Source organism: Nycticebus coucang, chromosome 8, assembly GCF_027406575.1.
Source record: "Nycticebus coucang isolate mNycCou1 chromosome 8, mNycCou1.pri, whole genome shotgun sequence".
In the NCBI taxonomy this organism is placed as follows: domain Eukaryota; kingdom Metazoa; phylum Chordata; class Mammalia; order Primates; family Lorisidae; genus Nycticebus; species Nycticebus coucang.
This window is the reverse complement of record NC_069787.1, coordinates 96,936,053-96,962,812: the sequence shown is the minus strand read 5'-3', so window position 1 is coordinate 96,962,812 and position 26,760 is coordinate 96,936,053. Positions and strand designations below refer to the sequence as shown.

Here is a 26,760-nt window from a genome sequence, read left to right as displayed (position 1 = left end):
AGATCTGCTCAGTCAGACATCTTCCCACCCACACTCCACTCCCAGTTCTCTCAATAATTCCTATTCTACTACCTACAGCCCAGACTTGGCCTTTGCCTCCAGGTGTACTCTGCTGTCCAAGGAATCCCCGCAGAGGCTCTTTAATTCCCCCTTAGTAAATTTCTACAGAATATTTCCTCAGGGCTCCTCCCATTAAAGAAATTAAATTTGAGGCGCTGAAGAAGATTGTTCCCACCTTCCCCCACCCTCTTCACATTTCAAAGCCCTGGTCAACTCTCTGTGAGCCAGTGGCTAGATCCCCTCAGATGACAATCAGAGGACACAAATACAGTGAAAGAATGCTCTGTAAATACTGCCCCACTAGCCACTTAGAAATACATCATCTCCCATCCTCTGCATCCAATCCCCAGCCACTCACAGCCTAGTCAGGGCTGCCCCTGTAGGACTTGCTGTGGCTGAGGACCAGTAGCCTCAAGCCCTTTAGTTAGCTTTGCTGTTTCCCCTAGAGTGTAGGAGTGCAATCCTCCTCACTTGAGCAAAAGCAGAAAAAGCCTAGTGAACCCCAATGCAACAAAAGCTTGCCAGTAGTCTTCCTTTGTTGCTGCCTAACTCCATAAATGCTATCCCAGAGCCCACTATGCTCTAAGTTGTATTCCTTTCACTACCACCCAGCCAAACAGCTATCCAGACAATTCCTTGATTAAACAACACTGCCTTCTTGAGTTTAAATTTTATTTTACAAAAAGAAATAAAGAAAACTGATAGGCAGTTATACTGACTTACAATTGTTCTGTTTGCTTTTTAAAAAAGTGACATGAAACACAAGTAAAAATAAATACGTCATAGAAACAGCCAGTTGCCCAGTCTCTGGAGCAGGAATGGCCTGCCCTGCTGAGAGGAGGGAAGCCCATGTTCACACCAGCAGCAGGATCACCCAGCTACAGATGGTCCTCAAAGCCAGGTGCAGGTCCCAGGCCTCAGGGCATCCTGAGGAAAGATGGAAAACCAAAGCCAGGTGCCCACCTTATCTCACTCTACTCCTGGAAGCAGTGTGGCCTTAGTGGTTATCCATTGTGAACCCCTCACCCACCTGGACCCTCTTCCCCTGACTTCTCTGAAGAGGGTACAGGAAAAAACCTGTCTTGGGTAGGCTGTGGGGGGGATTCTTCCGGCAAGTCCCCAGCCCACCCTGAGTAACACAACCAGATAACAGTCATTTTACACACTGGTGCACAAGAGCGCGCGCGCGCACACACACACACATACGCACACACTCTCTCTCACACACACACTTATAGTTGGGCAGAGCTCTTTTTCCAGGGAGGGTCCCAGGTCAGGTCACAGTAAGAGGTCCCCACTCTTCTGAATATCATCCAGAAGTGGTAGCAGAGAGTACCCAAACCACCCCCAGCCCTCTGCAGTACAGACTTTGCAGCTTACCTGGCTAACCCTCTCTAATGCCCTAGATTATAATATCCAGATCCGTGAGAGGGGAAGGATGCAGACTCAGGTCCCTGAAGAACAAAGAAGCTGGACATTGCCTGCTCAGGAAATTCATCATTATAAAACTTGGGTATTCATGAAAGGCCTAGGGCCAAGCCAGTAAAACACAACAGACACTGAAGGGTCACAGTACAATATGCAAGGCAGAAAAGAAGAGTCAGTAGAAGGGAATGGAGTTTGAAGGTGATCAGTGGAGAGTGCAGCATTCTCAGGCTTTGAGGTGCTCATTTCCTAGGAAGTCAGCAGTGGGACAGAAAGCCTCTTAAGCGTCCTTTGAGAGAAGGATGACTTCTCTCAGGAGTTCTGGTAAGGGAAGACACACTTAGCTTTTACCTGGGTGTACAGAGGCAATGGCTCAGAACAGAAAGACTGGTTTTCTGATAAATCAAAAGTAAGGGAAGTGAAAAGAGGTATCTAGGAACACTAGTAACAAGGAATATAAAACCCCAAAAGACCTTCCCCATGGGATGAGGATGCAATTCTATAGCAATGCCAGGCTTGAACAGATTGATGCAGAGGGCCTTTCTCTGCTGACAGCCTCCGGAATGACAATCCCACCTAGACTATTATAGTTTGGTTTTTCAACCAGTCAGCAAATTTTACCCCAGCTCTTTGCTTCATGCTCCTTAAGTGGGAAATGTCTTATTTAGGTGTGAATTACAAGTATATAGAGACTCCACACATTAATTTCTAGGAAAAAGAATTGTAAGGACTAGATAGAATTATCCTTAAATCAAGAGATGACGAGATACATGCTTAAGAAGCACATCGCAAAGAGGTAAGGACTTCGCAGATACCCAATCTGAAGAAATTGATCTGATCCAACATGGTTTACTAACTTCCTTTCTTAAATAGCTACTTTTGTCCCTGTTCAGTTTTTATCTATAAAGATATTAAGAAAAGGAAAGCATCACTATAAATGGTAATCCTGAATCATTAAATAGTACTGTTGTTTTGCAGGCTAAGAACATATGCTAACAAGATAGATGGGGCTCAAGAAGCCCGGAAAACATTCCATGGAAGACAACTGTGAGAGAAATACCTAGACCTGATCTGCCTATGCTCTTAGCGTCAGCCCTCCCAGCTCATGCCTGGATGGTGAGTAGAAGCCACCACCAACCATTTCTGATCAAAGAAACTATAAAACCTGGCTCCTAGGCTCTGAGACATTTCCTGTTTCTCTCACATACATGCTCATGCTTGGTGTGTATGCATATTTGCCTATCAGCACACAAAGAGACAGCAGAAGGGTCACAAAGTGTTTTCGGGTTCGCTTTTTTTTTTTTAAAGGCAAGAACCACAGAAGTAGTATAGCATTCCAATTTCCCACGATTCCACCCCACCCCCCCCTTACACAATAGAAGCTGCACATATTAGAGAAAGCCTTCTCTACTCAGGTCAGCCTCCCAGAATTATGGCCTTTGTTGAGTTGAATCAAAATCCAGCTCTGGAATCAGTGAGGGTGGAGAATAGGCATGTGCTGCCTCTCACAATACTGATTTACTTCAAAAGCCCATTCCTCCAGTCATCGGTTCCAGTTTCCTGCTGGGATGGTTTCTGCTACAGTAATTTCCAAGAAGTGAACACAGAAATACCTCTCTTTCCTCTAAAACACACATGCATGCCTTTGGAATCCTAGCTCTAGGAACTGAGAGGCATCAAGTATAACCAAGGTTCTGAGTGTGTTCTGCAAAATGGAGATTCAGACTAACTCACTCCTACTGCACCAGCCTCAACCTGAGAGTCCACTCCAACTGAGTCCCTTCACCATCCATTCTTGGGATGCATCTGAAAGAGAAAGTACTGGTTGGAAATGCTATTTTTAAATTACTATAATAATTTGCATAGCTAAATTGTAGATCTAAGGCTTCCATGAGTAGAAGAGTTAAGTACAGTGCTTATGAAAACAGAGAAAGCAAGCTCCCTAAATTCCACTTTTGGTGTTACTGGACAGCACACAAACACACATGCACACACACCACCTCCATCCAACAATTGCTTATCTCTTCTCTGGGGCCAATACCCCAAAGTCTACAAAGGCCCTCTAACAATGGAAATGAGCTAGTCAGAAGAGCTGTAGGAGCTACTACTTGGATGACCTGATTAAGCTGCTTCCTGGGATGGGAAGAGGCAGGTTCAGCAGATGCCTAGCCAGGAGGAAGCCATGGATAGGTGGTAAAGCTCTAAAGCCAGACAAGGTTTGTTCATCATAAAGGACACTGCCTGGCAAAGTCCTGGGGGGAGGGAGGAGGACATGCCAATAGGAAGACAGCCAGTGCTTATGGTTAAGGACTAGAAGCCCCTCTTCTGGCATTGGAAACAAGAAAGGGGAGACCCATAATGACTGATGTGTGATTTTAAGACAAAAGTCAGACTTAAGGCTCCTACAGAGCAATAGCTCTTCCGTGTTCCTTTGAAAAAGATGGAAGCAGCAGACACCAGGCCCACATTGATCACCTGATAGGCTGGGGAAGCCAAGACATTTCCTAACAAAAAATCAATAGTCCATTCCCTCAACCCAGAAGCTGCCTATCCATAGCTTAACTAATCAGCATAGAGAGGTGGCCTCTAAGGTCATCTCAGGAGGACAAAGCTCTAAATTTGGGGCCCTTTACTTCCCAATAGCAAACTTGTGATCTCAAGTTTCAGTCTCTGTGGAATGAATCTCACTCACCACTAACTACCCTCCTGAGAGGCCACCTCTCAAAAACATAGTTATTTAAACCTCAATCAAGCCTAACTCTCTCTCCCTGGTCAATTTACCATCTACCCAGGATTTCTTTTTTTTTTTTTTTTAAACCAGTAGCTGTAGGGACTGGGATATCTTAAAATATCCCTTTCTATGTCCTACCCTCCTTACCTCTAACTCCCCCCTCCCCCACCAAAAAAAAAGACACATGAAAAGTTCAAATAATAAATAATTGCCCTTAATAAATTAACGCAGAGCTTTCCAATGGGGAAGGAAAGGAACAGGTAAGACCACCAAGATGGACAATTGGGGGCTCAGTTCCACCCTGGTGAAATGTACTTTCCAGCCACAATTCCATGACCTCTCACTCACACTGAAATGCTCCTCCCTCCCAGCCTCTGCACACAGACAACTCTCACCTTGGAAAGGGAGATCTGTTTAGAGACAGCCACTGGAGTAAGAGACAGATTGGTAACGCCCATTTTCTCTCATGATTTTCTCCTAATTGTAAAAACAATTGTGACTCTGAAAACCAGGGACTTGAGTTAGCTGGGCCTTCTCTTTACCCAACTGGGCTCAACTTGATGTTCACACTGATGGTGGCCATGGAATCACTACACTTTGATCTCCATTTTAAAAAGGTAAATTCATTTTTCAATTTCCCCCTTAGTTCCTCCCTCCTTCCCTCCCCTCCCACCTTCGCCCCTGGTCCATTACATACATACATAAACATACACACACACTCACAAACACACATACCTGGTATGTTTCCTTCCCACCCCCTAAAAAGATCCCATTTCACATGGGATCTCAGTCTGCTCCCCCAGCCCACCTTCCTTCTCTCAGTCACCCTCTCTCTCCACCTCCCCAGGCCAGCCTAAGTCACCCAGTAAGGCAGCTCTCTTGGGAGAGAATGTTCCCAAAGACAAAATGGGATGTGAACTTCTACACTCAGATGGGCGAGCAAGCAAGTAGACAGCATAAGCAAGGCAGGAAGGAAGACAAACAGACTGCCCTGCCCCTCCATCCCTGTTTTGAGTCCCCGATTTCCCACTATTGCTGCTCTGTTGAATTTTTTTTCCTCCTTTGTTCAGTAACAACAGAGCCCCTGCCACCATAGCCAACCACTCTTCTTTGTATTCTTCCTTTTCCTTCCTGCCAAGTGCCCTATTCTCAGAAAGCCCAATTCACTGCCTTCCAGCTTGGTGGGCAACCTGCTGGGTTCCCCCACAAGTGAGGTGGAGAAAGGGGCTCCCCAGCTATTTCCCAGTGACCTCTATCACATCATCGTCCTTATCTTCATCATCATTGGAGCTGAACCCCACCTCGGCAACCTCATGAGAATCAAACGGAGGCACCTGGGACCGGAGAAGGCCACCAGCTGGGTAGCCTGCATGTGGGGACATGTAGCCTGGGTAGATAGACATGCCCCGTGAAAGGTTGCTGGACAACACAGGGGAAGGAAAAGGCGCAAACATCCTCGGCTCGGACAGGAGTGGCTGTGAGAACGGGAGTGAATAGTTGGGTAGTATCCCTGGCATAGAGGGGTTGAACATGAAGGAGGGGTTGCTGGCAGTGACTGAGGTAGCCGTGGATGAGGAACTGACAGGGCCTGCTGGCACCAGAGGGTCAGTAGTCACTGGAAACACCAGGCGGGCATCTGCCAGCAAATTGGACAGCTGGTAGTAGGAGGGGGTACTGCCCATAAATAGGGAGTTCTCCCCAGCCTGGGAGGTGAAGGGAGGGGTGAGGTTATGGTTTAAGGAGATAGGTGGCATGGCAAACCCGCCAGAGACCGGATACCCATGTTCATACGACTGCACAGGGACTGGCAGATGGCCTTTCCTGGACCGCCGGCGGGTTGACTCCTGGGCAGCAGGTGGTGTGGCCAACCTTCGCTTGTGGCCCCTTAAGTCCAGCACTGGGTGCCTATCACCACAGGGCGGGCCAGTCACCAAGAGGGAACTATTGAGGCAATGACCCCCAAGTCGAGGCTCAGTCCCGAGAGCTGTCCCAGGAATAGCACTGCTGTCTACAAGTTGGGCCGGCGGGCCAGGCAGGGCGGCATTGGTGCTTGGAGAGCTCTGACGGGATTCCCGGGCAGCAGCCACATCTGCATACTGCTGGAGCTCACTGATGATCTCTGGGCTGTCAGGAGAGACGGGCCTGGCCAGCCCCTCAGGGTCAGGGGCTTTGGGTGATGAGGCACTGTGTCTGCCGTTGCTTGTGGATTCACGAGAAGACCCCTGGGAACCTAGGGACAAAATGTAGGTAACTGAGAACCAGAATGGCCAGAAGAAGAATGGAAAAAGAAAAGTAGAAGGGAAAATTCCATTAAAAAAAAAAAAAAATCCTGTCTTGTGGTTCCCAAAATTCTAATAGTTTGATGTCTAAGCAACATCACTCAGTCAACCTTTCCCAGGTACAAAGAAATTCTTTCATCCCCAAATGAATCTATCTAGGACAGCAGTTCTCAACCTGTGGGTCGCGACCCACAGGAACTGTATTAAAGGGCCGTGGCATTAGGAAGGAGAACCACTGATCTAGGACAAGGCATGTGACTTTTCTGCACCCCAGCTGATTTTATTCTACCAAGGTGAATACACTGAGATAACAGATATGACACACTAAGAGATCATTATTAAAACCAGACACTTTTTCTAGGGGTAAAAGACAATTAGTGAACAGGGTAAAAAAAGAAGAAAATGAAGGTGAAAAGCAGTTCAGGTTCTGATTTAAAAACAAAACAGGCTGAGTATGATGGCTCATGTCCGTAATCCTAACACTTTGGAAAGCAGTGGTGGGAGGACTGCTTGAGCCCAGGAGTTTGAGCTCAGCATGGGCAACACTGTCAGACCCTGTCTCTACTCAAAAAACAAACAAAAAAAAACTGGTATGAGAGCACACGCCTATAGACTCAGCTACTTGGGAGGCTAAGGCAAGAGGATACCTTGTGCCCAGGAGTTCAAGTTTACAGTGAGCTATTATCAAGCTACTGGCACAGGTGAAAGAGGAGACCCTATCTCTATTTTTTAAAAAATTAAGTAAATAATAACAAAATTCATAGTTACGAAAGACATCTGGAACAACTGGGAAATCTGACTATGGCCTGAATACTAGGTAATATTATGGAATTGTTAATTGTTTTTTAGAGTAATAATGGTAGTGTGGCTAGGAAGAAAACAGACTTAATCTTAAAATTTAAGTTCAAAGTACAGTAGAACCTCCTCTGTAAGTTGACCAACCAAGGGACTATATCAAACTAGTCAACATACAGAGGTGGTCAAAATAAGGAACTATACTGATATTGTACATACATGTGTTGCACAACAAGTCTATGAAAATTATGTCATCTTAAAAAGGTGATTGACGTAGGGAGGTGGTTAACTACAGAGGTTCTACTGTATTTAGGGATAAAATGACATGATTGTCTTCAACTTACAAATGACTGAAGTAATAAAGAAGGAGAGACAGAAGTTTATGAAAACTAAACCTTTTATCTGGCAGTCCTCCTGCCACTGCTTCCCAAAGTGTTAGGATTACAGACATGAGCCATAATGTCAGGGTGCTGTTTTTGGATATATGGATGCTCAGGGTGCTGTTTTTCCAACTTGTATATATGAAAATTTAAATTTCCACAATACTAAGCTGGGAACAACAGCAGTCTAGCTTTCATATCTCAACAGTGGGAGGAGATATGATAGCCATCCCTACTGAAGAGAACTTGGAAAGAGTTCCTAATATTGTTAATGTGCCATACACTGGCAATCCCACATCTAGGAATTTATCATATAGATTTTCACAACTATGAAAAAAGAAGCAGTGTCAGCAATGGTAAAGTAAAATAATCTAAATGTGTATTGACAGAGAACTAGGTAATAAATTGTGTTATACCCCTTCTATATATGGGGTATAGAAGGCATGATAGGGCATGATATCCTGTCTAGAAGGCATGATAAGGAATGAGCCATTACTGGTAAGTGAAAAAAAGAAGTAAACAGTACATTATAGTATAATAGCATTTGTTTTAAAATTACAAAGAAATATATTTATATACATATATTTATACATACATATACATATATTTTTACACATACACACTCACACAACTCTATACCATGTATAAAAAACTTCTGAAAAAACAAATGAGAGTAGCATCTCCAGGAAGACAATGAATGCTAGGGGCATGGTGAGAGAAAAGCACATTTTTTACTGTACCCCTTATTTTACCTGTTGAATTTTGAACCATGTACATATTATCTATTTTTTAAAAAAGTTAATTACAAACCAAACAAATGTTTAATAGATCACTGGAAAGTATAAGCCATCACACCTGAGGCAGCCATCCGACCATCTTCAGGGGCCTTTGGTTTGCCAGTTGCTCGGACTGCAAAGATCCGACCATCACTGGTGCGAATGTATGTCCCTAACAAGAGATATAAGAAGATTGTTAGAAGCAGACATGCAATACAGCCAACCCTGGGAACCTTTAGACCTAGATATTACAGGCTTAAAAATAGCTATAAAATTAGGTCTCATAAGACCCCTGAAAATGAGGAATAGGGGACTCATAATTATTTATTTATTACACAAACATTGATTACATGACTATCACGTACCAGGCACTGTTCTAAATAATGGAGTACACAAGACAGAAAGAGGCCCTATCTAATGAGGCTTAACCTATCTTTAGAGGGGAAGAGAGACAATCATACCAGAAAACGTCAGGAAAGTTTAAATGCAAAGAAAAAAATAAACAGGGTGCTGTCAAAGAGAATAAGCTGGCACTCTATGTTCCTAGGTACTCTGGCCCAGGTCCTCCTCTTAATCTGGGAGGAAGGAGGCTTAATACATTTCCCAGCCAGGGACCTCCAATTTGCTCAATGTCCTCTCTCCCGTGGTAGAGCTAATTCAAGAAAGAACTGCATTCTGTTCCTAAAAGATACTAATCTATCTTCTCTTTGATTAATCTCCTAGAATGTTAGAGCTGCCTCCTCGAAAGAAGTTGGAAAACTTTTCTGTTTAAAAGACAAATAGTAGACGTGGAAGACATTATTGTTAGCAAAGCATCACAAGAATGGAGAAGCATGAATCCTATGTACTCAATTTTGATATGAGGACAATTAATAAAAGACAAATAGTAAATTTTTTTGGCTTATAAGCCATAAAATCTCTGTTGCAACCCCTCAACTCTGCTGCCGTAACATGAAAACAACTAGTGTGGCTGTGTTCTGATAAATCCTTATTTATGGCCACTGAAACAGATATGCATGGCTGTACTGCAATAAATTTTTATTTTATTTTTTTGAGACAGTCTCACTTTGTCATCTTGGTAGAGTGCCATGGTGTCATAGCTCACAGCAACTTCAAACTCTTGGGCTCAAGTGATTCTCTTGCCTCAGCCTCCCAAGTAGCTGGGACTACAGGTGCCCGCCACAACACCCGCCTATTTTTTGGTTATAGTTGTCATTGTTGTTTGGTGGCTCCGGGCTGGATTCGAACCCGCCAGCTCCAGTGTATGTGGCTGGCGCCTTAGCCTCTTGAGCTATAGGCACCAAGCCAATAAATTTTTATAATAGACATATAATTTGCACATTTCAACCAACTGAAAATGTAAAACCCATTCTTACCTTGCAGGTACTGTAATAGGCAGCAGGCTAGATCTAGCTTATGGGTCATAGTTTACCAACCCCTTTTCTAGGACAAGAAAAGCCTAGTAATGGGGCTGTATTCTAGGCTAGGAAGAAAGCAGCAGGGTGCTGGGTACAGTCTGTGTATTTCACAGTACTTCCTCTCTAACCCTAAAAGTATTCTAATCCAACAGAAGCTAAAAGCAAAATCTCCTTACTGAGATTTTTGTGAGGCTTCAAAGGAGCCTCACACAGTGATGGGGCTTAAAGGCTACTAAGAAAATCAGCATCTCAATACTATTTAGCCCCAATTTTTTCTCCCAGCAATCCGAATCCCTCTGCAAGGAGGTCAGAGGTAGACATTGACTTTTTAAATTACCACACTTAAAAACTCTATCATATTGAGGAGTTACCACTTCCACATGATACATTTCCTAGCCAGGGACCCCCACCCTGCTTCAAGCAAGTTAGTAAAGATGGCACAATAATACATATGTTGGCTTATAATTCATTCCATAGCTCTTTCCCTCCAATTTTGGTCTCCCTGTGTCTACCTATCCCCATCTCAAAATTCTCCATAAACAATGATAATGGCCAGGCGCAGTGGCTCACGCCTGTAATCCTAGCACTCTGGGAGGCCAAGGCCAAGACCAAGGCTCAGGCAATCCACAAGTTCAAGGTGCAAAAGCAAGACCCTGTCTCTAAAAAATAGCCAGGTGTTGTGGCAGATGCCTATAGTCCCAGCTATTTGGGAGGCTGAGGCAAGAGAATTGCTTAAGCCCAAGAGTTTGAGGTTGCTGTGAGCTGTGATGCCATGGCACTCTACCGAGAGTGACAAAATGAGACTCTGTCTCAAAAAAAAAAAAAAGATGGTAAGATAAAGAAATGTAGGCATCCTAATTCCTTTCTTTTAAGCCATTCACTGATATCCTTTGGGCTCTACCCAACTCTGCTAAGCTCCTAGAAATGCCATTTTCTCATTCTTCCCTCAAATGTGACATTCTTACGGAATGATTCCTATGCCCTCTCTAGGTGAAGCCGTATGTATTTATTCTGCTTCCCAGCCTGGCACTCTCAATCAAAGGCAGGGGGATGGGTTCCTTGGTCAGTCTCTCACCTTTTGTCCCCCGGATGATGTGGATGCTCTCACCAGCATTAATTCTTGCCTGTACATCTGTGGAGCTGTTGAGTCCAGGGATAACAATATCTATTGAAAACATAAATCTCAAATTTAGATTACACAGGGCCTGACTAAAGAAGGGAAAGAAAGGGCAGCGCCTGTGGCTCAAAGGAGTAGGCCGCTGGCCCCATATGCCAGAGGTGGCGGGTTCAAACCCAGCCCCAGCCAAAAACTGCCCCCCTGCCCTGAAAAAAAAAAAGGGAAAGAAAATGCAAAGTCCTATGTCCACCCCAATTTCTCACTGTGGAAGAGAGGTCCAGAACCAAGGAGAGAGAAGCAAGCAGGACTTTTCACAAATGTCTAAACAAAGAATACTATGAAAACCAGAAACTTTTTAGAAATCTGAATTCAATTTCCCTTGATTTAATTAGAAATGTACAGTTTTGGTTTGAAAAAAAGTTTTAGTTTGGATTGTATATTTCTTATTCCTCCTTCCTAAACTATTAATATTTGCATATATCTGGTCCATATCACTTTGGGCTCCAAAAGTGGCCTTAACTTCTTCTTTGCTGGCATTACCCCACAGACAAAGAAGAGTATTTTCTTTCTCTCTTTTTTTTTTTTAAAGAGACAGGCTCTTCCTCTGTCACCCAGGCTGATATACAATAGTGCAATCATATATCACTACAGCCTCAAACTCCTAGGCTCAAGAGATCCTTCTGCCTCAGCATCCTGAATAACTAGGACTACAGGCCTATGCCAATACACCCAGCTAATTTTTAAATTTTTTGGTTGAGATAGAGTCTTGCTATGTTATATTGCCCAAGCTGGTCTCAAACTCTTGGCCTCATGCAATCCTCCCACCTTAGCCTTCCAAAGTGCTAGGGTTACAGAAATTAAGCCACCAGGTCTAGCCAAAAAGTGTATTTTCAAGAATCAAAAAGAGTATTTTCAAAGATTATAAGGTGCTCTCTTTCTTTTCACTAATTTTAAATTTTTTACAATAGACATGTTATTATTTTCAATCTTAGAAAAATCAATTAAGACATTTTCATTAAAATTGATACCATGAAGACTTCAAGGCCAGCTTGAGCTTTAAAAGTGAGGCCACATCTCTACTAAAAGCAGAAAAAACTAGCCAGGTATGTGGTGGGCACCTCTAGTCCCAGCTACTTGGGAGGCTGAGGCAAGAGGATTACTTGAGCCCATTGAGTTTGAGGTTGCTGTGAGCTATGATACTGCAGCATTCTACAAAGGGTGACAGAGTGGGAGATGTCTCAACAACAACAACAAAAAGATAAAAATACAGAATCATTAAATGCTTTCTACACTTTCTTTCTTGATCACCCTGAATCACAGAACCAACCCCAGGACAGGCTGCCCACACTGGACACTGGCCCACCATGCTCAATTATACAATTATATCAAACTCACAAAGAAGCAAGCAGCAAAATTTGGGTCTTCTAATTATGTAGGGAAGTTGATGGGTATCCTTTATACCTAGCTTACTCTATAAACAGACAAGACTTAGCACATCTGTTAAAACTTCTGAAATCAACCTTGTGTTACAGTGACATTTCCACAATCCCTGCAGTGCTCAGAGTCTATCCCACCTAACACACTCAAGGAAACCCAGTTCTGTATCATTATTCTTAAGAAATTTTACTAGAATGCAGATTTCTCAAGATCATGGACTGCTGTCTTCTCTATTTTTACCCACAGTGTCAAGTGTAGAAAGGCCTAGAATACAAACGTTCTGAAGAAACAAAGTAATTTAAAAAGAGCTAGTACCCCTGGAATGAAACCAGGACTTCCCACCTGTTGTGGTGACCACCTTCTGCACAAGGACTCCAGCTCGCTGCAAGTAGTTGATTGGGAAGTTCATGGAGGGATTTGTGCTGGAGGCAGAGCTTACGCTGCCTCCCAATGGGACATGCCGGGGCATCATGGGGATGGGGGTGGACTGTACAGGACGAACACTGGCTACAGGCTTTTCATCACCCTTCAGAGCTGGCTGCCTGTGAAAGAAACACAAGTACACAAATAGAGTTCAGCAGAACAGCTCTTACGTACCTGTCTCCAAAGGCTGCAAAGCCTGTCTATGCCATTCTACACATTCACTGGCTGCTGAGAGAAGGATCAGAAGAAATTGCGGGGTCTGGTCAATTCAAAAGGAGATTACAAGCAGACTGACAGAGTGGCCGAGAAAGAGGCAGAGGGGATAAAGCCTATCAGCATCTAAGAAGAATCAGATGTCAGCGGAGCACCTTTCTAGATATGTGAGGAGACAGCTCCTCTTCTAGAATTTGGACTAGCTACATTAGGAGTCAGTCCTTGAAGAGAAGTTGTTGAGATCCAGTAAGAAAGGAAACATTCGCCAGACCACAGTATATGCTAAATTGAAGACCAATGGTCTTCAGAATTTTTCCTACTTACCCAAGAAAAAAAAAGGAATGTGATGTTACATGTTTAGGTGATCTTGAGAGATAATCTATCCCAACTTTAACCATCTTTTTTTCTATCTCTAAAACCTTGTCTCAATAGAGTAATACAGATACCTTTCATTCCCCTCATACTTTTCATAGGGCTCCTCTTGGCTTATGCTTGGGCCAATCTCTAAAGTGCCCATCTTGTCACGACTACCACAAAAATAATAGCAGCCACAGTACTGTGTACAAAAGCCAAGCTTCTAAACGGCACAGTAACACAGCCAGGCTGAACAGTAGCTGTGCATGCCTATTAACATGCCAAAATGTTACTCCATAGTCAACGATGCATTCTTTACTATGACCTTTCAACTGGCATTGATACTTTGAGGAAGCTACTCCTGATTTAAGATTTTTGGGGGAAAAAAAGCTGTCTAATGTCTACATTTTTCATCTTTGGGGTAAAGAAATCTTCTTGGATTGGTATGTTCTTCATTTGACTGAGACTGGCACATAAAATAATACTCTTACACCACACTGCTATTGGAGCCAGTCTGCATGGCTCCTTCATTATGCTGCTCTCAGGTTGCCATAGGCCCTTTGAGCAGCCCCCAATTCCCTTCAGACCTCTAAATTCCCAGATAGGCCAGATAGCACCTGTCTGGGGCCCATTTCCTCAATGGATTCCCAGGGTGGCTTTACAGGAGTTAGAGGCCCTGGTCAGACATCAGTAAGACTCCTTCCAGGATTAAAAGTCAGAAGGGTGACAGAAATCCATCCAGATTCTCTACAGAGATTAAGACTAAGAATTTGGGTGGGAAGTCCTCCTCATATGAACCCAGACAGAATAAGTAATCAGTAGGATCATGTTATGGCTCATCAAATGCTATAAGAAGCTGGTGTCTCCACAGAGTTGGTGCAAAGCCAGAAACAGCTGGCTGTTTCACAGCCCAACCTAGACCATTAGTCATGTCTGCTCCCCCGTGGCTTTTCTCCTATTCTATTGGGCTGAGGCTTAGTCCACTTCTGCTGTTACACAGAAGAAGCCAAAAAATGGAAAAAAAAGGGGTGGAGAACAAAGCGATAATAGTATATTGGAAAATAACAAAAAGTAAAAGTCTGAAGGCTTTGAAAGAGAGTGACTTTCTATTTGAAAGTATCTTCAATTTGCTACACAAAAAGTAATAAATTCACTCATCAAAAAAATAAATCAATGCTCTGGGCAGTGCCTGTGGCTCAGTGGGTAGAGTGCCAGCCCCATATACTGAGAGTGGCGGGTTCGAACCCGGCCCCAACCAAACTGCAACAAAAAATAGCCGGGCACTGTGGCGGGTGCCTATAGTCCCAGCTACTTGGGAGGCTGAGGCAAGACAATCACCTAAGCCCAGGAGTTGGAGGTTGCTGTGATGCCATGGCACTCTACCAAGGGTGATAAAGTAAGACTCTCTCTCTAAAAAAATAAATAAATAAAACAAAATAAATGTTTTATATAAAAATCTTACATGATTTTCATTTCCTGTAGAGCCTTGTTTGGCAAAGTTTTTTATTTTTTGTCTGAGTTTTTTTTTTTTTTTTTTTTGAGACAGAACCTCACGCTGTCGCCCTGGGTAGAGTGCCATGGCATCATAGCTCACAGCAACCTCAAACTCCTGGGCTCAAGAGATTCTCCTGCCTCTGCCTCGCAAGTAGCTGGGACTACAGGTGCCTGCCACAATGCCTGGATATTTTTTTGGTTGCAGCCATCATTGCTGTTTGGCGGGCCTGGGCTAGATTTGAACCCGTCAGCTCAGGTGCATATGGCTGGCACCTTAGCCGCTTGAGCCACAGGCGCCGAGCCTGTCTGAGATTTTTTTTTTTTAAACATGGATAAAGTACTCTGATAACGTGACAATCTTTTTTTATATATAAATTTTATTATTATTTTTTTTTTGAGACAGAGTATTCGGCTGTTGCCCTGGGTAGAGTGCCATGGCGTCATAGCTCATAGCAACCTCCAACTCTTGGGCTCAAGTGATCCTCTTACCTCAGGTTTTCTATTTTTAGTAGAGACAAGGTCTTGCTTTTGCTCAGGCTAGTCTCGAACTCGTAAGCTCAAGCAATCCACCCACCTCAGCCTCCCAGAGTGCTTGGATTACAGGTGTAAGCCACTACGCTTGGCCTTGTTTTGGGTACAAAGATGTTGCCCAGACTAGAGTGCCATGGCATCAGTCTAGCTCACAGCAACCTCAAACTCCTGGGTTCAAGAAATCCTCCTGCCTCAGTCTCCCAAGTAGCTGAGACTACAGGCATCTGCTCCAACACCTGGCTAATCTTTCAATGTTTAGTAAAGATAGGGTCTCACTCTTATTCAAATTGGTCTCAAACTCCTGAGCTCAAATGATCCTCCAGCCTTGGCCTCAAGAGTGCTGGGATCACAGGTGTGAACCACAGTGCCCAGCACAGAATCTTAGTAAGAAAAACATTTTAAATCTGTTCCCCTCAAATAAAATAATTTCTTCTATTTCAAGAGAATCAAACAATTAAAATATGCAAATCAGGCAGTGGACCTGGTTAATAAATGGGAATGTAAGGGTTGTGAAGCACTGTCATGAAAAACAATTAAACATAGATAACTATTCTGTAATATCTTACAAAGAACCTCTCTCTCTGCTTAGCAGTTGGCTTCTACCCTGCTTATATCCTGAGCAGTTACGGAAGCTGTACCTAAGAAAAGGATTTTTTTGATTTTTTTTTTTTTTTTCTGCTCAAATCATGGCAGAGCCACAAAATGAAATCCCATTAGGATTAGCAGAATTCCCTGACTACAACCCAAGATCCAGAGGGAATGTGATCCTTACTCTGGAACATTACTGCTAAGTACTCTAAGACCAAGGTGCTAGGGGTAGAATAAATCTGTGAGGAAGGGCTGGATCTCTGTGTTTTGGGAAGCTGTAACCCTCATTCCCACCCAGGAGCCTAGATGGACTTTTCAGAGTCACCAAAGTCAGTAGTTCATTTTTTCAGCCTGAGTAGTCAAAATCAGAGCCACTTAAAAACACCTGGGCTGAACTGCTTTGGCACCGCTCTTCAGAGTTGAACCTCTCAGTTCATGGCAGCCAAGGAGCAAGTTGTAGGCTTTTCCTTCATCTAAAACAGGAACCAGATGAAAGGCATTTAGGCCTCGTCTAGCAGCAGACCCACACCTTTCAGCAACTCACCAGTTTCTCTGACTGAAGGCAGGGATGCTGGTCAGGCTCTGGTCACTGGCAGGGTAATACTGAGCATATGATGGGCGGGTATAGGGGACTGATGTGCGTTTGTCTTCCTCATAGCTTTTCTTTGCTGCTTTTTTCTCAGCCTTGGTCAGCTTATGATCCTTTCGGTTGAGGAGCAATGATTCATGCTCAAAAGGCTCCTGGGGACACAGAAGGATGTTGATTTAATTACCAGTTTGTGCCAACCTGACTGAAATACAAGGAACCTTACTTAAACGTCAAAAAAGGGCCAGCTGTCTCTAGCACTAGTGAAGAGCCTGCTCACAGACACATAGGTAGGTTTACTATCTTTCTATTAAGAGTAAAATTCATGGCAGGGCACAGTGGTGTGCACCTGTAGTCTCAGCTACTCAGGAGGCTATGGCAGGAGTATCACTTAAGCCCAGTAGTTGGAAGTTGCAGTGAGCTATGATGATGCTACTGCAATTCAACTTGGATGATAAAGCAAGACCTTGCCTTAAAAACAAACAAACAAAAAAAAAAAGGCTCAGCGACCATAGCACAGTGTTAAAGCACCAGCCACATACACCGAGAGTGGTGGGTTCAAACCCAGCCTAGGCCAGCTAAACAACTGCAACAAAAAACAGCCAGGCATTGTGGTGGGTGCCTGTAGTCCCAGCTACTTGGGAGGCTGAGGCAAGAGGATCACTTAAGCACAAGAGTTGGAGGTTGCTGTGAGCTGTGACACCACGGCATTTTACCAGGGATGACATAGTAAGACTCTTTCTCAAAAAAAAAAAAAAAAAAAAAAAGATAGTTAACAACTCTAACCTACCCCAGCTTTAGACACCTATGCCTATCTTCCATGTCAAAAGATTAGGGAAGTTCAGAGAATTAAATTATATTTTCAGAACCTCCCTCTCTCTTACTGCTAAGAAAATTCACACTGGCCAAATTATTCCACATAGCTGAGTTTAGCACTCCTATAACCAGACTAGGGGTGGGAATAGGCAGTTGGGTGTGGGACTGGGGAATCAATGGGGCAAGGAAAAGAACCACTTGAGTACAAGTTGCTTGTATAAAACACCACCTCAGATAAAGAAAACAAGCTTGCCAGACAAACCTCCCTTGACAGAGACTGCTACACCAGAGACTACGTGCATACCAGGTTCTTACCTTGGTGATAAGGTGAGGGTACTTCAGACAGGCAAGTTGCAGGACAGATTCCTGGATCCCCTTTATGTTCAAAGATACTTGGGGAGCTGGCTCTTTCTCAACAAAGTGCAGTAGGTTTTCCACCTCCTTCCGGGTGAAGTTTAACATTGGATTTAGATCATCCACCACCCGATCTAGAAGGGTAAAAACATGGAGACAGTTAGCACATGGCAAAGACAATAAAAACACTACTACAAAGGTCAGTAGAAAGAAGGGGGGTTGTGAGAGGCATAACTCTCACTAATCAGAAGAAGTCATCCTATATCTGAAAGAGCAGCTAAGAGGCCTGGGTGAAATGGAAAAATCATACAAGAAAAACTTGCATAAATAGCTTGGCTGTTATCATTAAACCCACCTTCAACAAGTTGAGCTCAATCATCTTTACCAATTATTTAAATCATAATGAAATAAGAGGCTGGTCTTGGTGGCTCACATCTGCAATTCTAGCACTCTAGGAGACCAGGTGGGAGGATTGCTTGGGCTCAATCAATCCATTGAGCTCAGGTTGAGAGCAAGACCTCATCTCTACTAAAAATAGATAAATTAGCCAGGCCTGTAGTGGGTGCCTGTAGTCCCAGCTAATAGGGAGGCTGAGGCAGGAGGATTGCTTGAGCCCAGGAATTTGAGGTTGCTGGTGAGCCAGGCTGATGCCATGGCACTCTAGCCTGGGAAACAGATTGAGACTCTATCTCAAAAAAACAAAAACAAAAACAAAAATAGAACAGGATTAAATAAAAGGAAATGCTGGTTTTCTATGATTCAAAGCCTTCCTGTGTTCCCACATCCTGCTTCTTCCTCTCCCCAATCTTGACACTTATAAGGATATAAATGTACTTCTCCTGAGCCTGGAAGATGGCCCACCTGACATGCCCTGCTTGGAAATCTGACGGTCATAGATCTTCTTTTCGAGGGTGTAATCAGCCACAAGGCGATAGATGTGACAGGGTTTTTTCTGGCCATAACGATATACCCGACATACTGCCTGGGCATCATGGCAAGGGTTCCAGGAAGCATCAAACACCACTACTCGATTGGCACCAATCAAATTCACACCCAAGCATCCGGCCCTTCAAAACACAAGCCAACAATTACAGAGCCTTTAGTCTTAAAGATAGTTTTCAAATCTGTTTGCCCTCTGTGACTCCTACCCCAGTATCACTCTTCGTCCTAAGCACAGCACACTTGAGGATTTTGCTGTCCTGTTGATAAACAGTGCATTCCTCAAGCACTGAAAGTGTGCCATGAAGTCCAACATGCAAGTGCTTATCAGCTCAGAAAGAAAACTCACTGTCCATCCCTCTGTATCTCTGTACAAGTAAAGCCCCACATCCTGGCTCCAGAGTGATGTTCCTTGGTGAAGGGAAACTTCTTACATATTGTTTCCAGTGTTTTTAGTCTAACAGCTTAGGAAAATAACCAGCATATACCCTGCCAAGGGCATTCTGATGGAGGAAGTCAGCATAGTCTTCAAAGCTGCTTGGCATGTGACAACGCCATCAACCTTTTATACTTACAATGCATTTTCTACTTTTATTAAAGCACTTCTTCACATCATCACCTCATCTAAGCCTCAGAACACTCCTCAGAGAAAAACTAATTACCATAGTTGTTAATGAAGGTCTCAAAGAACTTTGACACTTTGCTAATACAATTTCCTTTGGGGGTCCCCTTTCTTATATCAACAAGTTACAAATCTGTGCAGATCTCATCTGATGGAACTTGGATGAGCCTCTGGGGTATCTGTTCATGTGGCCCAACTGAACACACAGCCTGTGATCACCTCTCTCAGAATCCACTCACCTTGTGGAGAGAAGAAACAGCCAGGTGGTGAGGTTGCTGGGATCATTAAACTGATTAATAAGCCGCTCCCTCTCAAAGGCAGGGGTGCTACCATCTAGCCCTAGAATGGAAGGAAAACCATAAGAAGTAGATAGATTATACAGCAAAAATCACTGGGGAAAAGTGTTTTCAAAACAAAACAAAACAAACAGAAATACTATAATGCTCAGATCCCACCCCTGGACATACCATGGGTCTATAGTGAGACCCAGGCATCTATAATTTCAAAATACCCCCAGGTGATTCTCACATGCAACATGGATTATAAACTACATTTCTCCCTAAATCAGGTCAATTCTAAGGCCAAGGTCCTTAATCTTCAGCATGCACAAGAATCACCTACAGAACTTTCTAAAACACTGGCTTAAGGTGACCTCTATGACTCAGCCCTTTGAATCCTGGTGAATGCAGAAGGACTAAGAGTTCTGTGTTTTGACTAAGAGTTTAATGTTCCTCCACCAGGAATGTGCATTTTTGTTGTTGGTGAGACAGTTTCACTTTATTGCCCTCAGTAGAGTGCTGTGGCATCACACAGCTCACAGCAACCTCCAACTCCTGGGCTTAGGCGATTCTCCTGCCTCAGCCTCCCGAGCAGCTGGGACTACAGGCACCCGCCACAATGCCCGGCTATTTTTTTGTTGCAGCAGTTTGGCCGGGGCTGGGTTTGAACCCGCCACCCTGGGTATATGGGGCCAGTGCCCTGCTCACTGAGCCACAGGTGCCGCCCTGAGTCTGCATTTCTTTTAATGAGACAGAGCCTTAAGCTATCGCCTGGGGTAGAGTGCCGTGGCATCACAGCTCACACCAACCTCCAACTTCTGGGCTCAAGCAATTCTCCTATCTCCGCCTCCTAAGTAGCTGAGACTACAGGCATCTGACACAACACCTGGCTAGTTTTTGGTTGCTGCCATCATTGTTGTTTGGCAGGCCAGAACAACAATGGCTGGATTCGAACCCGCCATCTCAGGTGTATGTGGCTGGTGCCTTAGCCACTTGAGCCACAGGTGCTGAGCCAGGAATCTGCATGTTTAACAAGTTCCTGAGTTAAGAACATAAAAAAAAAAAAGAAAAATACACCTGGAACAGTGGTATGGGACACATGAGTGAAAGGAAGGGAGCTCAAAGGAGAGACAAAAAACCTTCAGTTGAGAAGAGAGGCAACATTTTGTCACCTCAGGAAAAGTAAAGGGCAAAGCTAAGGGTAGGAAATACCACAGGAAGAACTGAATTACTACAGTTGTAGGAAGTAACAATTTAAGTGTCTGGTATTGGAGTTCTCAATCAGGACTCTAACTTACCTTTCCAATCTGAGTTCCAACCACAGCACACCACTGACTCATTGGGCAAGCCTACACAGTAAACACAAGTTCTGGGGCAGACCTGTGCTGGAAGTCTCCTCTCTATCCCTTGAACCTTCATTTCTCTAAATCAGTGGTTCTCAACCTTCCTAATGCCATGAGTCTTTAATACAGTTCCTGTGAGTCGCAACCCACAGATTGAGAACCACTGCTCTAGATCCTTCCTTTAAGCAAGTGGTTCTAATAAGAGTGATTTCTCCACCCTCCCATTCCCTAGGGGATATCTGGCAATGCCTAGAGATATTTTTGGTTGTCAAAACTAGGGGAAACTATTGCCATCTAGTAAGTAGAGACCAGAGATGCTGCTAAGCATCCTACAATACATAGGATAGCCCCCTGCAACAAAGAATTATCTAGCCCAAATGTCAACAGTGCTGAGGCCAATATTTCTCCATTTTTGTTTCCATTACCACCCCCTTAAAGGAGCCTTTTCAAACATTTTTTTCCAATCATACCATGTCTTCCATAAAATTTGAATACCACAGATATACTATACCTCTGTTTATATACCGTAAGTATAACTGTGACTTACAGAGTTAGGATTTTTTTTCACACTCCCTTAAAAAAACAATTTTTATCCTCTTAAAGATATTAGCTCCCCTATAGGAGATAAATAATCTAGGCTTGTATTCACTCCACCCCATCTGCCTAGAATGGCACATTAGCTCTGTATATTCAAATTCTCTCCATCTTTTCAAAAAGCCTTCTCCATTCCTCCTCATCACAGTGATTTTATTCTCCTTAGAACCCCTGTTAGGGAACTCACTTAGTGTTACTTTGTATTTGTCCTTGAGTTGTCACATCTCAGATGAAGACAATGCCTATGCCTTCTACTTCTCTACGTTCTCTCAATCTCTCCCAAGCCCCCAGCCCCTAGTATAGAGCCTCATACACAATATCTGGCTCTTATTATCCCTCTGCTCTTTGGCTAACACAGATATTCCCATGTATCTGACAGACAGTGGAATAGGAGAAAAGAAAAAGAAAGAAAGGAAAGGAAACCCCTGAGTAGACTTTGTCAAGTCTCCAGAAAAGCAACAATAAACTCACGGAAGTAGCTGACATTTCGAACCCATTTCTGTGCTCCTTGCGCCTCAGCACCAGGCAGACAGGGCACTTCTCGTTTTTCCAGGAATTCCTCAATGAGAGCCAAGGTAGAAAGGCTTTGGCTGAAAGGGAAAACATTTGGTTCACATGGCTCCCAGACCCAAACAAACCCTGTTCCAAACAGGCCCATACTTTTACGTAACCTTCTGACAGTGGAAACTCCCACAGTCTACTCCCTATAAGAGCAAGAACCACCAAGGGTACTCTCCCTCACATATAATGGGAGCAGAATTATCCACATACTTATTATTACCACCACAACACTGAAAAAATACTCTCTTGGTTTTTTATATCCTCAATTGAAAATTTCTGGGGCTTAGCTCAATGCATAGTAACAAACAAAAAACAAATTTTGTTTCAAAATTAAAAACAAACACCACGTGAATATACATTAGATCTGATTATGGACCACAAACAATTTTCTGGGTCTTACTAGAGAGAAAATTACTCAGCTGCTTTCAAGATATGTAGAGAGCCAGTCTCCTCAGAAGTGATGCACAAAATTAGGAGAGCACTAGGTTCTCTCTGGGATAGAATCACTGATGTCCTCTCAAGGTATGTCACATGTAGAGGCTTTCACTCTGAGTTTTCTGAACTGCACTCCCTACTGCTTGGTTCTCCTTGGACCACAATCTGGTTAGAACAGAGAAGTAATCTATTTTCTGTGTGACCTTGACAAGACTCAAAAGCTCTAGCCAGACTGAAAACGTAACTCTGGAACAAATCACATCACTTATTTGGTCTTATATACTAAGCTTAAAAAAATAAAAATAAAAAGATGGGAAAGGACAGAAACAGATTAGACTATGGGATTAGACTAAACAATTTCTGTAAATGGACAGCAAATATTTTAGGCTTTGTACACCACACACATGTATTCTGCATACTTTTTATTTTTTACTCTTTGTATTTTTTTTTAACAACCCTTTAAAATGTAAAAACTATTCTTAGCTCTTAGGGTGAACAAAAACAAATCATGGTTTGAAGGATTAGACTACTATCTCCAATGTTAGTCTAAGTTCTGAATTGTTCTCTGTAGAGAAATCACATTGAAAGAAACTGAGAGAAAGAGAACACACGCGCACAACTAAGAAGGATCTCACAGTAAGAACTTGGTTGCAAAGGCATGGAGAGAGAAAAGGAGGCTGGTACAGCCCTACTTGGTCTTGCTCTGTTGGGGCTATGTCACTCTTTACCATAAACACACAGCCTCAACTGGGAATTATCTTCCTACCTAAACACAAGGATCTTGTCCCCAAGCTTCACACTTTCCTCAATCAGGTGGAAAAGCAGTACCATCTTAGGAGAGTTCTCTAAGACTCCAGTCTGGTAATTAGTCAGAAGGTCCTTGGCCTGTAAGAAAGAAATGAGGCAGCTTGGAGCAGATCCAAGGCCAGATCACTAGAAGTAAAATTCTCTCCCTCCAAGGCAGCAGCTCACTGGCCACATTTATAATTTCCTGCAAAGACGTTGGCAGCACAGTATACTTTGGCAGTGCACCCTTATTCTCTTCACAGGTAGGCTTTGCATCAACCCTTCTCAGCAGTTTATAACTACTGAATGATCTGCTTGACTCACCCATTCATATGTGATGATGTTGTTGCCTCGCTCCTGAAAAGGGTTGAAGCCAACCCCCTGTAGAAACTTGCTGTTGGTTGCCTCTCCCATTGGAGAAGCCAAGGTGTTATCCTCCCCCTTCCCTTTTGCTCCCTGAGGCGGGCAGCGGGCACTGGTCCCTGCTGAGCCAAGCTCCTCCACGTCTAGGTCCTGCTCATTGGCCAGGCTCTCCTTCTGAAGGGCTTCATACAGCACGTCAGGGTGATTCCAGATCTGAGGTTCAAAGGAGAGGGGGCACGAGAGAAAGAATACTCCAAAGCTGCCCCAGGGAGTCTGGAAACATGCACTTACTAAAAAACACACCTCCCAAAGTACACACTGTTAACACCAAAGATTGAAGCCAAGGAGCCCAGAACAGTAAAAGAGCCTGTGCATGAGCCTTCACTACCAGCTCTGATCACCATGACAAATGAATGTGAGAGTTCATACCAGGAGCCATGCAAATGCATTTGGTACATAATCAAAAAGGCTGTGTCACAAGCCTTGCATTCTTAATTCAAATAAAAAGAATAAGAATGTTCTGGTTTCAGTATTTGGCTATAGTCAGCTACTATATGAAACTATGAAACAAGACTAATCTCCTCACATAGACAAATGTATCTGACTTATAGGTAACCAATCATATCATTTCAGGAACTATTCCTAGCAAGAGTAGAGAACTCCCAGAAAAAGGGAGGCTGAAGCACTGTCACAGATCACATCTGCTTTAGTTTCCTGGCCCTGGTCTAGGATTGTGGCTACAAAAGACACATGGTAGAATCTCCACAGTTGACCACCTCTTACTTTGACTACCTCCTTAAGTTGACCTGATTTTGACATGGACCTCATATATGTACACATATCACTACAGTAGTCCTAGTTCCTTATGTTGACCACCTCATTACAATCCCTTGGGTGGTCAACTTACAGAGGTTCTTTTTTTTTTTTTCTGAGACAGAGTCTGATTTTGTCACCCTTGGTAGAATGCCCTGGCGTCACAGTTCATAGCAACCTCAAACTCTCGATTCTCTTGCCACAGCCTCCCAAGTAGCTGGGACTATAGGCACCACAACACCTAGCTATTTTTAGAGATGAGGTCTCACTCTGGCTCAGGCTGGTCTCAAACTCGTGAGCTCAGGCAATTCACCTGCCTTGGCCTCCCAGAGTGCTAGGATTATAGGCGTGAGCCACCGTGCCCAGCCAGAGGTTCTACTATATTTTGAAACTCCACCTGTACCCAGACATAGGCCTCAGCTAATTTATTTATTTATTTTTTTGTGATTTCTGGCGGGGGCTGGGTTTGAACCCGCCACCTCCAGCATATGGGACCGGCGCCCTACTCCTTGAGCCACAGGTGCCGCCCCTCAGCTAATTTATTAAAGCAGTGGTCAATCAAGAATACCTAACAGATCTGCTGAAAACAGCCAAAAATACTAAGTCAAAGAAATAGGTCCCTCAATAACAGGATGAGATCTCAATCTGATTTAACATAGAATCCAACAGAAGGTACCCTTTATAACTTGTCTAAACTACCTATATACTATCTATCAAAGACTCTACCCCACGATATTCCTCCATCACCACCCTTTTCCAAGTGAAAAAGAAAGCGACAAAGAAAGTGATTTATCAAGTTTGGTTATAACGATTTGTGCAGCTAAGGTGCACAACTACAAGGGGCACCAGTTATATTATATTCTGAGTATAACCAGCACATCTCTCTTTGTAGCCCCCAATCCTCCAGGGCAATGAACTGAGGTGGCCCCCTCTTACTTTTTTCTTCCTTTATTAAGGACTCCCAGTAGGAGTAACTTTCCCTTGGGACCATGTGCATCCTTAGTCCCCATCTCAATTTTCCCTGTGGCCCCAACTGCACCTTGCAGCACACGCAGAAAGCCTTAAGGGGGTTCAACCCAAGCCAGCCGCTGCTACCACAGTCCCGAAAGCGATCCATGAACTGTGTATACAAATCTCGCTGGATCTTGGAGAGTCGCACAAGAATCACATTTTCTTCCTTTGCAGGGAGATGAAACTTGAGCACAGTGTGGCCTCTCCTACAGAGACAAACAGACAAAAGTAGTAAAGTAGTATAGCCAGGACAGGGTCAGTGCAGGATAAAAACAGAATGTTGGATTCTTGCCACACCTCCTTCTCAAAGATGTGAACACACACTGTGGCCTTGCAATAATGTAGAGTGGTTCAGCAATGATGAAGAAGTTCATCTTAAGAAGGAAAACTAACACAAAGAGGCAGTGTGACCTATCCCAAGCAACAGAGATCAGGGAACTTGAGGTTCTTTACCCAATTCAGGGCTGCCTTGCTGAGCTTTCTCTATACATGCTAAGGAAAATGAGGGGACTGCGTTAGACAAACCTAAGCTAGATCTACTAAGATGCTAAAACTGCTAAGGCCATACCCCTAGAAGCACTTATATTCTTTCACCCAAGTCTGCAGAATAGCAGCTCTCTTTGCTTTTCTCAGTAAGATAGGTGTCTTCAGTAACTTTAAAGATAACTTTTGAGAGAAGCACTTACAGGCCAAACTTTAAGAGAACTGAAGCAGTGGCTAGTCATTATCTGCTAGCTATTCATCCAAAGAAAAGTTTTACTGCTGCCCCATTAGGAAGAAGCCTCCTGATGTTACATCTCCACAATCCCTCCATAATAATAGCCTTGGCATGGCATTGCACCAGGGCCCCCTGAAGATTAGAAAACAGGTGCCTAAGGATGCCTTACCTCTGCACAAAGCCCTCCAGGAGACTGTGCAGGACATGGCTCCGGTACCGCATGAGGCGGACATCCTGAGGTGTGCTGTCAATACACTGCCCATTCAGGATAGGGCGTTCAAACATGTTGCTGAACTCTTGCCGGGTGCCAAGGAAGTCTGGGCGCACAAAGTCTACCATGCACCAGTACTCAATAAGATTGTTCTGCAGGGGGTACCCGGTCAGCACCACCCGGCGGCGAGAGCGAATGTTCTTCAGTGCCTGTGAAGTGCTGGCCTGGCAGTTTTTGATGCGGTGTCCCTCGTCACAGATCACCACATCAGGGCCAGGGCGGCATAAGGCCTTCTCAAACTCTAGGGAG

General features: G+C 43.8%; 1 protein-coding gene across 3 annotated transcripts in view; it reads right to left on the bottom strand.

Annotated features, from left to right (window-relative positions):
- Positions 1-718: 718 nt before the first annotated feature.
- RAD54L2 (RAD54 like 2) overlaps positions 719-26,760 on the bottom strand; it is a 111,660-nt gene continuing 85,618 nt past the window's right edge. For all 3 annotated transcript variants that reach the window (XM_053598795.1, XM_053598796.1, XM_053598797.1), the window contains 13 exons: positions 26,410-26,752; positions 25,551-25,728; positions 23,660-23,911; positions 23,316-23,434; positions 22,025-22,143; positions 19,578-19,677; positions 18,639-18,844; positions 17,739-17,911; positions 16,566-16,762; positions 12,761-12,960; positions 10,940-11,029; positions 8,526-8,618; positions 719-6,446 (listed from right to left, as the gene is read on the bottom strand). In XM_053598795.1, the coding sequence (XP_053454770.1) occupies positions 5,452-6,446; positions 8,526-8,618; positions 10,940-11,029; positions 12,761-12,960; positions 16,566-16,762; positions 17,739-17,911; positions 18,639-18,844; positions 19,578-19,677; positions 22,025-22,143; positions 23,316-23,434; positions 23,660-23,911; positions 25,551-25,728; positions 26,410-26,752 (3,065 nt within the window). In that variant the 3' untranslated portion in view covers positions 719-5,451. The remainder of the gene's footprint in view (positions 6,447-8,525; positions 8,619-10,939; positions 11,030-12,760; positions 12,961-16,565; positions 16,763-17,738; positions 17,912-18,638; positions 18,845-19,577; positions 19,678-22,024; positions 22,144-23,315; positions 23,435-23,659; positions 23,912-25,550; positions 25,729-26,409; positions 26,753-26,760) is intronic.